This window comes from Humulus lupulus, chromosome 8 (assembly GCF_963169125.1).
Source record: "Humulus lupulus chromosome 8, drHumLupu1.1, whole genome shotgun sequence".
Classification (NCBI taxonomy): domain Eukaryota; kingdom Viridiplantae; phylum Streptophyta; class Magnoliopsida; order Rosales; family Cannabaceae; genus Humulus; species Humulus lupulus.
The window spans coordinates 25,091,879-25,107,116 of record NC_084800.1 but is presented as its reverse complement, the minus strand read 5'-3'; the positions used below and the strand labels follow the sequence as shown (position 1 = coordinate 25,107,116).

The 15,238-nt window shown below is 32.1% G+C and overlaps 1 protein-coding gene across 3 annotated transcripts; it reads left to right on the top strand.

Annotated features, from left to right (window-relative positions):
- The first annotated feature begins 7,226 nt into the window (after nt 1-7,226).
- LOC133796438 (protein TOPLESS) lies at nt 7,227-14,854 on the top strand. 3 transcript variants are annotated; one of them, XM_062233944.1, is made up of 27 exons: nt 7,227-7,410; nt 7,806-7,964; nt 8,098-8,277; nt 8,412-8,525; nt 8,614-8,772; nt 9,084-9,261; nt 9,349-9,472; nt 9,578-9,687; nt 9,780-9,942; nt 10,082-10,191; nt 10,319-10,388; nt 10,498-10,571; nt 10,663-10,758; nt 10,839-10,934; nt 11,077-11,204; nt 11,316-11,550; nt 11,631-11,792; nt 11,878-11,973; nt 12,142-12,285; nt 12,510-12,620; nt 12,725-12,904; nt 12,985-13,113; nt 13,194-13,289; nt 13,388-13,576; nt 13,786-13,952; nt 14,062-14,337; nt 14,468-14,854. In XM_062233944.1, exons 2-26 carry the CDS (start codon nt 7,885-7,887, stop codon nt 14,267-14,269), a joined length of 3,399 nt encoding a protein of 1,132 aa, XP_062089928.1. In that variant the 5' UTR covers nt 7,227-7,410; nt 7,806-7,884; the 3' UTR covers nt 14,270-14,337; nt 14,468-14,854. The 3 variants fall into 3 exon arrangements, with proteins under 3 accessions (XP_062089928.1, XP_062089927.1, XP_062089929.1); XM_062233943.1 differs by having other exon boundaries at nt 7,235-7,410; nt 7,827-7,964; XM_062233945.1 differs by having other exon boundaries at nt 7,240-7,410; nt 7,871-7,964.
- Nucleotides 14,855-15,238: the final 384 nt, after the last annotated feature.

The following is a 15,238-nucleotide window of genomic DNA, read 5'->3' as shown; positions in this document are numbered from 1 at the left end:
CTCTCCCACTTTGGCGCGTCTACTTCTCCCAAACACTCCCCGCGCGTCACGCCTTTCTGCCTCTTATTTATTGCTCCTTTCGAACCACAACAACCTTTTTCACTTTTTTCTCGTTTTGCATTTTTTAATGTATCGTTTCAAATGTTCAAAATTATTGGCGAGGGGGTGCGCTAGTAACGTGGTTATTTGTTGTTCAAAATTATTGGCGAGGGGGTGCGCTAGGAACGTGGTTATTTGTTATTTTAAGGTGTCTAATATTATATTAAGTAGTACTATATGATTGGTTAGTGATCGCATATAATATTTATTAAATTCAAATAAGTAGTATTCAATATTAAATTATATTAATAATGATATGCCACTTTTTTATAGTGTTAGACACTGGTGGTGATCCTAAATAATTCTCGTGTACTAAAAAGTTTTTACATTATCTTTTCACTGTTAATCTTCCATCGGACGTAGGTAGGGGTCCGAATTTTCTAAGGGATATTAGGTTTTCCCTCAAATCTGAGTATTGCCTAGGCGCACTAATGATGTTCAATACTGATTAATGTAGTATATTAATATTAGTATAATTTAATATATAATTATACATATTTTAATATAAAATATAATATATGAATCTTATACTAAATTACACTAATTGATATGCATCATTAGTACTTTATAACCATGCCTTCCAAATTATGGTCTTTGTAAAGTTGTCTTTCTAATTTTTTTGTGTGATGTAGCCCATGTAAAGGACAATTTTGTCTATTTTTTAATGGTAATAGTAAAACTCTACAAGCACCATTGTTTAGGGAATTTATACCACACAAAAAAATCAAGAGGTTAGACTTTTCAAAGACCTTATTTTAAAAGGGAAAGTACCATTTTATCCTTTTTGGATGGGGGCATGGATGGTACTTCTCACACTAACAGTGTTCTATTTAAATTTTTAATATTTTTTATGTATATTTGAAAATTTTTAAAATTTATTTGGCACAATATTTAAGATTTTAAATTATAAATATTTAATAATATTTTAATTTTTATGTAATTTATATTTTATATTTAAAATTTTGAATTCGCCACCTTGCCCCTAAAAGCACGATGAGGATGGAGAAGAAAATTAAAATAGTTGATGAAGAAAGTATTTCTCACTAATTTTCCGCCCTATCATAATATTTATTTATATTTGTTTTATAATGCCTCAAATATTAAAATAAGAGTTATTTTATACAACCAGACAGTATGCAAGTGCAATAACAATTTAAATAAACAAATGATTTGATGTAACAATCTAAATAATTATATTTCAATAAAATTGACTCTTTTTCTAAACTGTAGAATGTAAATAAACAAATGATTTGCTTGTTTTTCTAGCCTTGCAAATTCTTGGGACACACTTAAATTATAAAATATGGGACAGGTGAATAAATATATTTTATTATATAAGTGAATTACTAAGGAGTATCATTGGTGCTGAATACCACAAGGAGGTGGCATACTGTTATTGATGCAATTTAATATCAGATCTCATATATTTGAATTTAATATATATTATAGAGTATCATTAACTAACCATAACCATATGATGTAACTCACGTGATATTAGACAACTTAAGATGTCAAATAACAATATTTATTATATACAGCGTTAATAAAATATGTTTTAACGTTTTCCGTACTATTTACCAACTATAGCTCTCAAACCAGTTATGTTTGCATTTGATATATATATATATATATATTTCTTATCACATTAGAGAAGATACTAATAATATTAAAAAATTAATGAAATAATATGTTGCGAGAAATAATCATGTGAAGTTATACAAACAACACCATAAAATTATGATATATGATTATTCAAATTATGACCGAATCAAATAAAATGTAATTAATATGTAATATAATGTTTAGATATACCGTACAAAAATTATTAAATAATATCATTATTTCGTCTTTTTTAAATCGTTCAAATATTATCACAACAAATATCACCTTATAACAAGTACAATGTTCTAAAACCAAAATTAGAAAACAAACCATATTGAAACTAAAACTAACAAAATAATAACAATCTTACAACTATATGATTGAAGATCTTCAATCCAATTAAGCTCATTAAATTTAAATATTTAGTTTAAGTAATTTGATTAGTTTAGATTAAATCTTAGTTTTGGCATTTAAATTCCTAAAATGTTAAATTTTCGATATTAAAATTACTGTGAACAGTCTGTCTCATTTCATCGTTACATAATCCATTGAATAAGGATAATATACTCTGTTTTTATTTATTTTATAATTATGTATATTAGTAACGTTAATATCAATCTGTTGATGTATGTATATTAAAACAAAACTCAGTGGACCCTTCATAGCTAGCTGTGCCCCCAACTAAGTATAAGTTACATGAAAAAGACAACATCACAAAGTCCTCGATTTATGAAGGGTTTATTTAAATTAAAAATTTTATTTATCATTATTATTATTATTATTATTATTAAAGGGTTTAGAAAAGGTAAAAACTTAAAACCTAACCTTATTCACGAATTTTCTTCATTCCTTCATTTCATGATGATCGCTACGTATTAGTTTTCCAGTAATCATAATACTTTTTTTTTTATTAAAAAAGAACAATGTACTCATTAATACGATCGGTCATTTATAGGTAAGTTTAATTCCACAATAAGTCAAAATGTTACAATATATATATTATTATATAGGAAAACTTTTTGGTAGGACACGGGTAGGATATTTTAGGAATGAATAAATTATAACTTAATTTTTTTATATGATGGTGTATACTTTAATTATAGTAGACATCTTACTTTTTTTTGAAGAAATTTTAAATAATTTACGGTAACGACATAATAATTTATTTTTCGCGTATAAAATAAGTTTAAAAACAATATGTTTTCGTGTTTCCAGTACATGAATAGATTACAATCTAAATTCTTTTATATGACGGTGAATAATGTAGTTATTTAGAATCACTTACAAATTTTTTAGAAATTTTAAATAATTTATAGTGCTTGTAGAAAATAATAAACAAGTTATTTAGAAACTTGTTTTATACGCGCTTGAAACAAGTTATTTTAAAGTTTGTTTTCAGTATTATAAATTATTTAGAATTTTAAAAAAATTAGTGGAATATCCTAAATAACTATAATGTACACTTTTTTATAAAAAAATTAGATTATAATTTTTTCATGTGCTAAAAACATAAATGTTCCTATGGGTGAGGACAAAATGTATACCCATTGATCGTCCCATATATATATATATAACAACTTTAAATGTTGATATTTGTGTACTTAAAATTTAAAACTTAGTTTATACATTTTTTGCTACTTCTATTTTGTTTTAGTAACAATATAGACTACAGTTTAAAACAACCATAAAGATAAAGAAGACCATATATTCTGTAAATTGATAAAATTTAGTACCTCAGCTCAATAGTTAAGGGCTTGATTTAATTGGTATACAATGACGATCCTATTTTATGAATTTGGAAATAAAAAATCAGTGAGCCCAACAAAAGTACATGATTGGTTCAATGATTTCAAAGATTATTATTAAATTTGAATCAAGAAATTAGGCCAAAAACTGAAAACGATAATATCACGTTTTCATTTTATCCAATCCTAAAATCCAAAAAGCTCAAAATTTGACTTTTTTTTTTTTTTGAAATGCATTAAATTTGACTTAAATATTTAATAATATATTTCAGTTACCTATTTCATTAAAAATGCTATTTGGAGGTGTATATGTGTTTATTATAAATCTTAAAAATTTAAGCATTTTTTTGTACTTAAATTCAAGTAATTTTATAGTTATGTATTAATTATAAAATAATATATTTGATTATAAATTAAAAAGATATAAAAAAAAATATATTTAGAGTTCAATGTGTAGATAATGTAAATATTAAAAGATATAAAGATATTATTGATAATTAAAATTAAAAATTTGAAAAGAATAACATATATATAAAAAAATATTATTGTATGTAAATGATATAAAGAAATTTAGTTTGATAAATTAAAATTTAATATCATGCAATATTTCTTTACAATTATTAAATTAGTTTTTAGATTTAACTGAACTAATCACATATTCTGATACTGTTATGTTTTCAGATTTTCCACCAATCACAAATTTAACTTTTTAAAACTAAAAAATAATTCACAGATTAAGAACCAATCATATGTTCAGATATATATTTTCAGTCACAGTATTCAAATTTTCATTTCAGAATAACAATTTTTAAAATTATTGTTTTTCAATCACGAACCAATCAAACCCTAAACTTTCCTCTTTTTTTTCTTCACTTTTTTCTCCCATGAACTCATCCCACCTTACAAGACTGACAATAAAAATCAAGTTTATTTTTTAATTTATTGTTGACTAAATTTGAATTGAGGCCCCAAACTAATATTTAAAAAATAGATGACCTAAAATAGTATAAACGTAAAGTTTATGTATTGAGTTTGTATACATTTTTTAAAATATATCTATTAAATTTAAAATATTATATAAAATATCTTTAAGATGTACAATACACATTTTAACATCTCATATATAGATTCATCTTTCTAATAAATTACTTGTGCTAAAAAAAGTTAAAATTATCATTATTTTTCCAAGTGTTATAAACTCCTTAATAATATATATTTAGAGTGGGAACAAAAAAAAGTTAGATAATAAAAAATCATAATAATAATATATATTTAAAAAAAAACGCATTCCCTCAAATTTTGGTTGTCAATTGTGAAAATCATTGATATGAATATGATAAGTACCCTTTACTATTTTCATGGGGGTGCCAACCGACAGAAGATATCCACAGTCCACACATATACACGCTAGTACACTACTATAGCTATGGCAACCAACCCCATCTCATCTTTAGTTTTTATTTGACTCTTTCCACCCAACCCAACCCAACTCAATCCTCTCTTACTCTCTCTTTCTTCTTCTATATATAATCTCTTCCCATACTCTCATCTCTCATCCATTTCAATCTTTTTTTTTTTTATCAATTTATTATCTCTGTAATTCATTTCTATTGGTTGCTAATCATATAAAAATGTCACTATTGCTTTTCAACAAGATAAAAATTCATGTCACAACAAATATATATATTTTAAATAAATAAGTACATAATCAAATCTGGGGCAGATATAATATATACATATTTTTAGGATAATTTTTTTTATAGAGCTCCACTTTAAGCTCTACTAACTGGACTTTCAGTGTTTCTTGATTCGTAAACAGTTTTTGACGCGATTTTTTTTTTATGACCGTGTATATTGTAGCTATTTAGAGCATCCTGCAAATTTTCAGAAAATTTCGAATAGTTTACAGTACCAAAAACTAGGTTCAAACATGTTGTTTTCTACGCGCATAAAAAAAATTAGTCACTCGTGCAACAACATGTTTGAATCTAGTTTTCGGTACTGTAAACTATTCAGAATTTTCTGAAAATTTGTAGGATGCTCTAAATAGTTACAATATACACGGTTATAAAAAAAAAATCACGCCGAAAATTGTTCATGGATTGTAAACACTGAGAACCCTACCAGTAGGGCTGAAAGTGAAGCGAGAATTCCCTCATATTTTTATACCATCATAAATACTGATTTGGAAATTAAATTCAAAGACACGTTTGTCTAAATATTTGTAAAAATTATTAAAAACAATATATATTACAAAATAGAATAATAATATGTGCACTAAAATTATCTATCAAAACATTATATTAACACATGTGACAGTTTAATTTAATCAATTAAATGATATGTGCACTAAAATTATGCACTAAAACATTATACCAAGTGATGCGATACTGTTTTTTAAAACAGTGGGTACATCTGAAATAAATTTAATTGGTGAAAATAAACAGTTATGTCAGTTGGTGTAATATTTTTATGTATAATTTTAGTGTACATATCATTACTCATTAAATTTATTTAATGGATGACGTACTTTTTAAAATAAGTAACACTTTATTTATTGTAATATTTTAGTACACGTATCATTTGCTTTTATAAAATAATATTAATTTTTTTTTACTTTTATGGTCAATATTTTTATTTATTGGAGTTATCTTAGAAAGTTAATTATGGGGAATTAATATACTTATTATATTTGATATATGGATCTGGGCAAAGGGCGTTTTTCTCTAAAAATGTGTATAAATTAGATGTTTATATGTATCTAAATAAAGGATTTATTCATTCAAAAAATAAATAAATAAAGGATTTATATGATTAATAATATTGCTGAATTAGGTCAGGCTTATATTGACGTTTTCCTGATTACAGAATAATGTCGCCGTATTACGTACTATATTGATAAAGACAATAAACGTTACTTCTCTGACTATAAACGAAAACCCCACAATTATTATATTAATAGTAACAATACCCTTCTTCTTCATTTATGATAACCCCAACCTCAATCAATTAAATTATTGCCCCTTTTAATATTTAAAAAAAAACCTCTTTTTCTCGCGATAAAATGTTTTCCACGTTGCGATATCTCCTCTATTATCTCGCAATCATGATCTGTACCACTGTATCACGTGATATATAATAATAAGTACCGCATCTCTCTCTCGAGAAAAACTGGACTGTGGCTTATTAGCCATTTTTCCACAATCTAAAACAAGACTCTCTCTTTCGGAAAAAAAAAATTATATAATAAAAAAAGGAAGGTAAAGGAGGAAAGTGGCTTGATGGCAAGAATCGTAATATTCTTCGAAATCTGAGGGTAAAAGGTTGATGGGGACCATCCGAGAAAGCTTGTCGTTTCTTGGGGGATCTGAGAGGAGTGAAAATCGCTTTCCCAAGTTATTTTCGCCTCCTTTTCAGTACTACTTTTCCCTTCTATTCTCAACCGTCCGATTAGATTTAACCCTCTAATCGTAAATAGTAACTGAAATTTAGTGGCGAGTACAAACGGAGTACAATGATCTTGTTTGTACTAGAGTACAGCTCAGAGTCCTCTCCCCCACCCAAGCTGAACGACACCTGTCAGCTACAGATTCCGCGCCGATGAACTCGACAAAAGATAGCCGGCTAAGTTGGGCCCATCCCAACTGCACTTATATGATAAGTAGATGTACTTATTACTGCAACAAATTGTAATATTCAGACCTACTTATCATCCCCTTTTATCTGTCGCCTCCTCCTATAAAAATCACCATTTCTGCAAGTTTTGATGTCCCCTTCTCTCATATATATATACACATAATAAATCTGTATATTAGACGCTAATTTAAAGAGAGAGAAAGAGAGAGGGTTTGCTAAGTTTCTAGAGAGAGAAAGCTCGTCTTTAGCTCTCTCTATCTCTTACCTTTTCTTCCCCCTTTGTGCCTCTGGTCTCTGTATTTTTGCTTCATCTGATTTGGTCCTCAAGGTGAGAGAGCCTTTCTTTTTCTCTGTATTTTTTTTCTGTATTTTTTGTTTGGCTTGACTTTCTATTTTTTCGATGGGTTTGCTCATTTCATTTTTTTTTGCATCTTCGATTCCTTATGGGGTCTAAAGTTGCTTTAATCTCTTGTCTTTTTGATTTTTTTGGAGAGAAAGTAAACGAAGAATGAAAAAATTAATTATTTAGCCTGAATTACTTGTTCCCGTGTCGGTTTGTGATCATTATCTGCGAAAATGGCGATTTAGTTTAATTGATCTAGTTTTTGGATGTATGAGTTTTGTATTTTTGAGTTGTTTATTTCTAGACCCTTTTGAATTTTTGAGCTATTCTTGGGAGACCCTTTTTCAAATTTTGGTCTTTACTTTGTTTTCCTATTTTAGTTTATTGTTTTTCGTTTGCAGATCTAGTAATATTTTTGGTAATATTCTTGGGTTTTTAATCGAAGACGGGGCGGTCAAGATGTCGTCGCTTAGTAGGGAACTTGTGTTCCTGATCTTACAGTTTCTCGACGAAGAAAAGTTCAAAGAGACTGTTCACAAGTAAATCTACTGTATTTAATTTTTTATTTTTTTTACTTCCCTCCAATAGAAAAATTGCTAAGGGTATTTCCTTTTCTATTTTGCTTCTTATGTACTCACTTATGCCTCATTAATTGTGTTTTTATATAAATAGGCTAGAGCAGGAATCTGGGTTTTTCTTTAATATGAAGTATTTTGAGGATGAGGTTCACAATGGCAATTGGGATGAGGTTGAGAAGTACCTATCTGGGTTCACAAAAGTAGATGATAATCGGTATTCCATGAAAATATTTTTTGAGATAAGAAAGCAGAAGTACCTTGAGGCCTTGGACAAGTAAGCGGAATCTTTTGTGTTCAAGTTCATTTTCGTATTTATAGAGGCAATGCTATGAAATTTAATATGAAAAGGGAAAAAACACTGATGGTTCGATTTCATTTATGATGACAACTTTTGAATTCTTTTTATAGGCATGATCGGTCTAAGGCTGTGGATATATTAGTGAAGGATTTGAAGGTCTTTGCCACATTTAATGAAGAACTTTTCAAGGAAATCACTCAGCTTTTGACACTAGAGAATTTTAGGTGAGGAAATAATGCTCCTACTTATATATATAGTTTTGGTATGAGAGAATTGTAGCCCCCTTACTGTATATTTTTTCTCATGTTATAGAGAGAATGAACAACTGTCAAAGTATGGAGATACAAAGTCGGCCCGGGCAATCATGTTGGTTGAGCTCAAGAAGCTGATAGAAGCAAATCCTTTGTTTCGTGACAAATTGCAGTTCCCACAGCTTAAAAATTCTAGGCTGAGGACCCTCATTAATCAAAGGTAAGTTTTTCTCAATTGTTTTATTATTATTAATTTTTTCAATGTTGAAATATATCTGTGTATCTTGTACATGGAAATTCACGCATAGTGAATTAAAATGTGAGTACTTCTACCAACAAGTTGTAGCCCTATTTGACATTGACCTTATGGAAAATATGGGTTTTACTTGATGGGTGCGCCCGGAATCAACATTTGAGTACTAGGATATCCATAGAATATTATCAGTAATGACACAGATTGTTGGCAAATAACTTAATAGTGCTTTCTTTTCCAAATTTCCACTGAGAACTGATTGTCTTTCTATGTTACAGCTTAAATTGGCAGCACCAACTTTGTAAAAACCCCAGACCAAATCCAGATATAAAAACTCTTTTTGTGGATCACTCGTGTGGACAACCAAACGGTGCTCGTGCTCCATCACCTGCAAATAATCCTCTTCTTGGATCGTTGCCAAAAGCTGGAGGCTTTCCACCTCTAGGTGCACACGGGGTGAGTTACTTAGCTTAACTGGAATTTTTTTTTATCTATTTTGTTGTTAGAAAATTTTATTTAATGAGCTTGGCTTCATTTCTTCAGCCTTTTCAACCAGCACCGGCGGCAGTTCCAACACCTCTTGCAGGTTGGATGTCCAATCCTTCTACTGTTACTCATCCTGCTGTTTCTGGGGGAGCTATTAATCTGGGTGCTCCATCAATTCCAGGTAAATATGTCATTTTGTTTTGCTATGCTACTCGAGTCACCATTTGTGATTCTAATAAGACAAGTAGATCATGGTTCTTATATGAGTGGTTTTATTGTATCATAGCTGCATTGAAGCATCCAAGGACTCCTCCTACTAATCCTTCTGTCGACTACCCATCTGGGGATTCTGATCACGTCTCAAAAAGAACTCGGCCAATGGGAATTTCTGATGAGGTGATGCACTGTAGTCAAAGCTGTTAACTTTCAAAAACAGCAGTAGTACTATACTCTTCCTAACTCGTATTAGTTTTGTATTATTTCTGCAGGTTAATCTACCTGTTAGTGTGATGACAGCATTTCCGGGACATGGTCATAGTCAACCTTTTAATGCTCCTGATGACTTGCCTAAATCTGTTACGCGGACTTTAAATCAGGGTTCATCTCCTATGAGCATGGATTTTCACCCTGTTCAGCAGACCCTACTTCTTGGTTGGTCTTTTAATTTGGCAATTAACCTTTCATTTCAATTGTAGCACTTAATAATTTTTACAAGATCATCAGTCATTTTCATTCAGTCCCCACCGTTCAATTGATTTTTTAATATCGTACTTCCATTTCTATGCTTCAGTTGGCACCAATGTGGGTGACATAGGGTTGTGGGAAGTGGGTTCGAGGGAGCGATTGGTTTTGAGAAACTTCAAAGTTTGGGATCTTGGTGCATGCTCAATGCCTCTGCAGGTGTGTCCCGTCTTATTGTTTTCTTCTCTCTCTGGCTCAGCTCTTCTTGTTTTCGCGATTTTAATTTTTTTTTCGGTATCCTACTATCCTTTACTCTTGGTGCATAACTGTCCATTTTGAAATTCAGGCTGCCTTAGTTAAGGATCCTGGTGTTTCAGTGAATCGTGTTATTTGGAGTCCTGATGGCTCTTTATTCGGTAAGCTTACTGTAATTGAGTACCCAGTGATCAATGTAATGTAATTAATTATTTCTAGGGGTGAAATAAAACTTTAATCTTAATGCTGTTTTGGATCTTTCAATTTCAGGGGTTGCATATTCAAGGCATATTATTCAATTATATTCTTATCAAGGGGGTGATGATGTTCGTCAACACCTGGAGGTAGATATTACTTAGTAGCTTAAAGCTTCCAAATATTGTTGTTGTATGGTTGTTGAGTATCCATATTGACATGACTGAATGCCTAATATAGATTGATGCTCATGTTGGTGGAGTAAATGATCTAGCTTTCTCCCACCCCAATAAGCAACTCTGTGTTATCACGTGTGGTGATGACAAGACGATCAAGGTTTGCTACTCATATTAAATGCGTTAATAATCTATTTGGAATACATTTTCTTCTCTCCTGATTGTCTTTTGGAATTTCAGGTGTGGGATGCTGCTACTGGTGCAAAACAATACACTTTTGAAGGTCATGAGGCACCTGTTTATTCTGTGTGCCCCCATTATAAGGAAAATATTCAGGTGTTATTTGCATTGCTATTTGTTTCTTTTGTTTATTTATTCATTTGTTCTTTCTGTTAGATATGCTCTTTGATCTTGTTATTCTTCGAACTTATCGTAGTTTCTCCTCAATCTTATGCTCTTTTTGTGGTGTATGCTGCAGTTTATCTTTTCAACAGCCCTCGACGGAAAGATAAAAGCATGGTTGTATGACAATCTTGGATCTCGAGTTGACTATGATGCTCCTGGCCGTTGGTGCACGACCATGGCATATAGTGCGGATGGTACAAGGTCGGTAGTCTCATCTAATGTTTTGATGTCTTTGACTTTGCTCTGTCAGTTGGTAAATGGATTGACTAATATGATTCATTCTCCTCCCCTTTCCTCTTATTAATCTTGCAGGCTCTTTTCATGTGGGACAAGTAAAGATGGGGAGTCATTTATTGTTGAATGGAATGAAAGTGAAGGGGCTGTAAAGAGGACCTATCAAGGATTCCGCAAGCGTTCTCTGGGTGTTGTGCAATTTGATACAACTAAAAATCGGTTTTTAGCAGCTGGGGATGATTTCTCTATTAAATTCTGGGATATGGACAATGTTCAACTTTTGACTACTGTTGAGGCTGATGGAGGATTGCCAGTACGTTTATTACCTTACATTAAACTGGTACAGTACCATTTAAAATAATAATTGCTAATTCTTTCTTTGCTAATTCCTAGGCGAGCCCCCGTATCCGCTTTAACAAGGATGGAAGTCTTTTGGCTGTTTCTGCCAATGAGAATGGCATTAAGATTTTGGCAAATCAAGACGGAATGAGGTTGCTGCGCTCTTTTGAGAGTCTATCTTATGATGCATCCAGGACATCTGAGGCTGTGACAAAGGTAGCCTTTTCAGATGTTAATTGTTTCTGATACTGATACCTAATTGTTAATAAAATACCTAACATGCATGCAATGTCTCCTCCAGCCCACAGTTAGCCCAATTTCAGCTGCTGCCGCCGCTGCTGCTACTAGCGCTGGACTTTCAGAAAGAACAACCTCTGTAGTTACCATTGCTGGAATGGTGTGTTTTCTTATTATCAATATTTCACTTCATATACATATATAGCTTGTGTCATGCATTACCCTTTGGTTGTGCATATTAGCGTTAGAAAATTTTGTTTAATTGTCAAGTGTTTTATATAATTTTTCTAGTTTCATATTTAATTGTCAAGTGTTTTATATATACCAGAATGGGGATTCCCGGAGCTTGGGAGATGTGAAACCTAGAATAGCTGAAGAAAATGACAAATCAAAGATTTGGAAGCTCACTGAAATCACTGAACCATCTCAGTGTCGGTCTTTAAGGCTCCAAGAAAACATGAGGGTAACTAAGGTATATTTTACTAGTTTATATCGAATAAGAGGGTAACTGTATGGTATATAGAAGCCTTGCCATTTTCATTATAGCCTCTAAATGTGATTCATATTACTGAACTAGCTCTATGTTGTTAAGGTGGATATGATACTGTCAGATATGCTTGTGAATCTCGACTTCCACTTTCACCTTTGTCCTGTCATTTGTTCCTGATTATGTTCCTTGTGGTTTGGTTGTCACAGATATCAAGGTTAATTTATACAAATTCTGGCAATGCCGTTTTAGCGTTAGGATCAAATGCTATTCATTTACTATGGAAATGGCAGCGAAGTGACCGTAATTCTAGTGGCAGAGTAAGTAGATGTGGTGTACCTTTATATAGAGATTTTGGCATTTTGAAGAATTCCATAATTATTAACCTAATTGTTTTTGTTTTTATTTTCTTTTTTTAATTCAGGCGACCGCCAATGTATCACCTCAATTGTGGCAACCAACAAGTGGTATTCTAATGACCAATGATGTAGCTGACACTAGTTCTGAAGAGGCTGTACCTTGCTTCGCTTTGTCCAAGAATGATTCTTATGTAATGTCAGCATCTGGTGGGAAGATATCCCTTTTCAATATGATGACGTTTAAGGTAACATTTGACCCCAATATTGCAGGGTGTTTATCTTGATTTGCATTCAACCAATATTAACTTCTTGTTGGTAAGTGCAGACAATGACAACTTTCATGCCTCCACCACCTGCTGCAACGTTTCTTGCTTTCCATCCTCAAGATAACAATATTATTGCTATTGGAATGGATGATTCAACAATTCAGATCTACAATGTGCGGGTAGATGAGGTATGTCAGATATCAGTATGTGGATGATTATCTGCACTACTCTTTTTCGACGCTAGTGACATAATCATCTTCTGACACAGGTAAAGAGCAAGCTGAAAGGCCATTCTAAAAGGATTACTGGCCTAGCCTTTTCTCACGTTCTGAATGTGCTAGTTTCATCTGGAGCAGATGCTCAGGTTATAATTCCTTACCAGTAAATTGTTTTGTAAACCTTATATTGATTTGTTCCTCTAATCCAAGTGCTAACTCTGAATCAATTCTTCAAATTTACCAGATTTGTGTGTGGAACTCAGATGGATGGGAAAAACAGAGAAACAGATTCTTGCAAATTCCTTCTGGGAGGACACCATCGTCTCAGTCGGATACCCGTGTACAGTTTCATCAAGACCAGATACACTTCCTAGTTGTGCATGAGACTCAACTTGCCATATTCGAAACGACAAAACTAGAATGTGTAAAGCAGGTATCTTTGTCCACAAAACTGAATGATTTTGAAGATTCAACAGGACATTTGTCATCTCATTTTTTTCCTTCTAGGAAAGGGCTTGTGTTGGAATCCTGCCAAGCCTGTTTTCTAATAATATTGCTACTCTTCTGGAGCTGCACCCCATTTAAGTTGGTATTCAACTTTTATCTATTTTTGCTAAAATCATCACTTTTCCCTTTCCCCAGTGGATCCCACGTGAATCTTCTGCATCAATTTCTCATGCAACATTCTCGTGCGACAGCCAGCTTGTATATGCCAGCTTTTTAGATGCCACAGTCTGTGTTTTCAGCGCTACCAATCTCAGATTAAGATGTCGTATCAACCCTTCTGCATATCTTCCTGCCAATATCAGGTACTTCCTTGCTCTGTAGTAAAAAGACTTAAAACATTCATTCCAACTGCTATTTGAGTTTTGCACAGTTCAACTGTCTTGACTTTCACTTGTTTCCTCCATACTGCAGTTCTAATGTACAGCCACTGGTGATTGCGGCCCATCCTCAAGAAGCAAACCAGTTTGCTTTAGGACTATCAGATGGTGGGGTTCATGTCTTTGAGCCTCTTGAATCTGAAGGTAAATGGGGTGTGCCTCCGCCTGTTGAGAATGGGTCAGCGAGCAATGCTTCAGCTACTCCAGTTGGAGGTTCAGCTTCAGATCAAGCTCAAAGATGATCAAACGACTGCCAGACTATACAAGCTCTTTTACATGCTTGACTTGCTGGCCCATTCTCTTATTTTAGGTATTTATTTACTCTGCTTTGGATTTTTAATCCAAGATTACATGCATGATATTTCACCTGTCTCAACTTTTTTATCTTTTGTTGCCTTCTTTTTTTTGGCTCTTAACTGTCTTTTCTGGTTATGTTGCAGTTGGTGGTTGATGATATGTAATTTTTTGCTGAAAATGATGATATGTAATTTACTCAAGGAACAATGTGCAAAGATCTTAGATTAAACGTTTTGGGTAGAAATTCTTGTAAGGTAAAAAAAACATTGGTAGGGAGTTTAACGTTTTTCTTTAATGTTTTTTTCTTGTAACTGTTGAATATCAATGTCGTTTTATATTTCAGATTACTTTCTTAGAAATTTCTTATCTTTGAGTCATATTGTGGAGGAAGATAAGATGTTCATTTCTCTTGGTCGCTGGGATTTTTCTTCTCTGGGGGCTATAGTTCAAAATACTCGTACAGTCTCCTTGTAAATATACTACTGACTTGCGGTCTCAAAGTTTGTTATGGTTCATTGATTTTTGTCTTATTATCATCTCAAGTTCTGCATTTCATTCAAACATGCAAAGCTTATTCATCGTTTTCACCGATCCCATCCCCCACATACCCTGTCTTCCCAAGCAGCAGCACCAAAATTTGGGAGTAACAAGACAAAAATCACTTAATGAAATATGATGTTTAATTGAGACGCCTAAGTGCCTTGGAGAAAAAAAGAGTGAAAGTTATGCTAATGTAAACTGCACTCTTTTTTCTTTTCTTTTTTTTTTTTCAATCCGACCCAATACATTTTAAATGAAAAACGTGGAGTTTGATACTAAATTGTACAAATTGAGTGCGGTCTGTGGATAAGTTTTTTCTTTTTCTTTTTCACGTGGGTTTTTCCTGGCTATTTCCATTCGTACCTAAATAAATT

Coding starts and splice junctions, on each gene's coding strand:
- LOC133796438 (XM_062233944.1), top strand. CDS start 7,885: ATGTCGTCGCTTAGTAGGGAACTTGTGTTCCTGATCTTACAGTTTCTC. Junction 9,262..9,348: donor CACCTCTAGGTGCACACGGG/GTGAGTTACTTA, acceptor TCATTTCTTCAG/CCTTTTCAACCAGCACCGGC. Junction 10,389..10,497: donor TCCTGATGGCTCTTTATTCG/GTAAGCTTACTG, acceptor TTTCAATTTCAG/GGGTTGCATATTCAAGGCAT.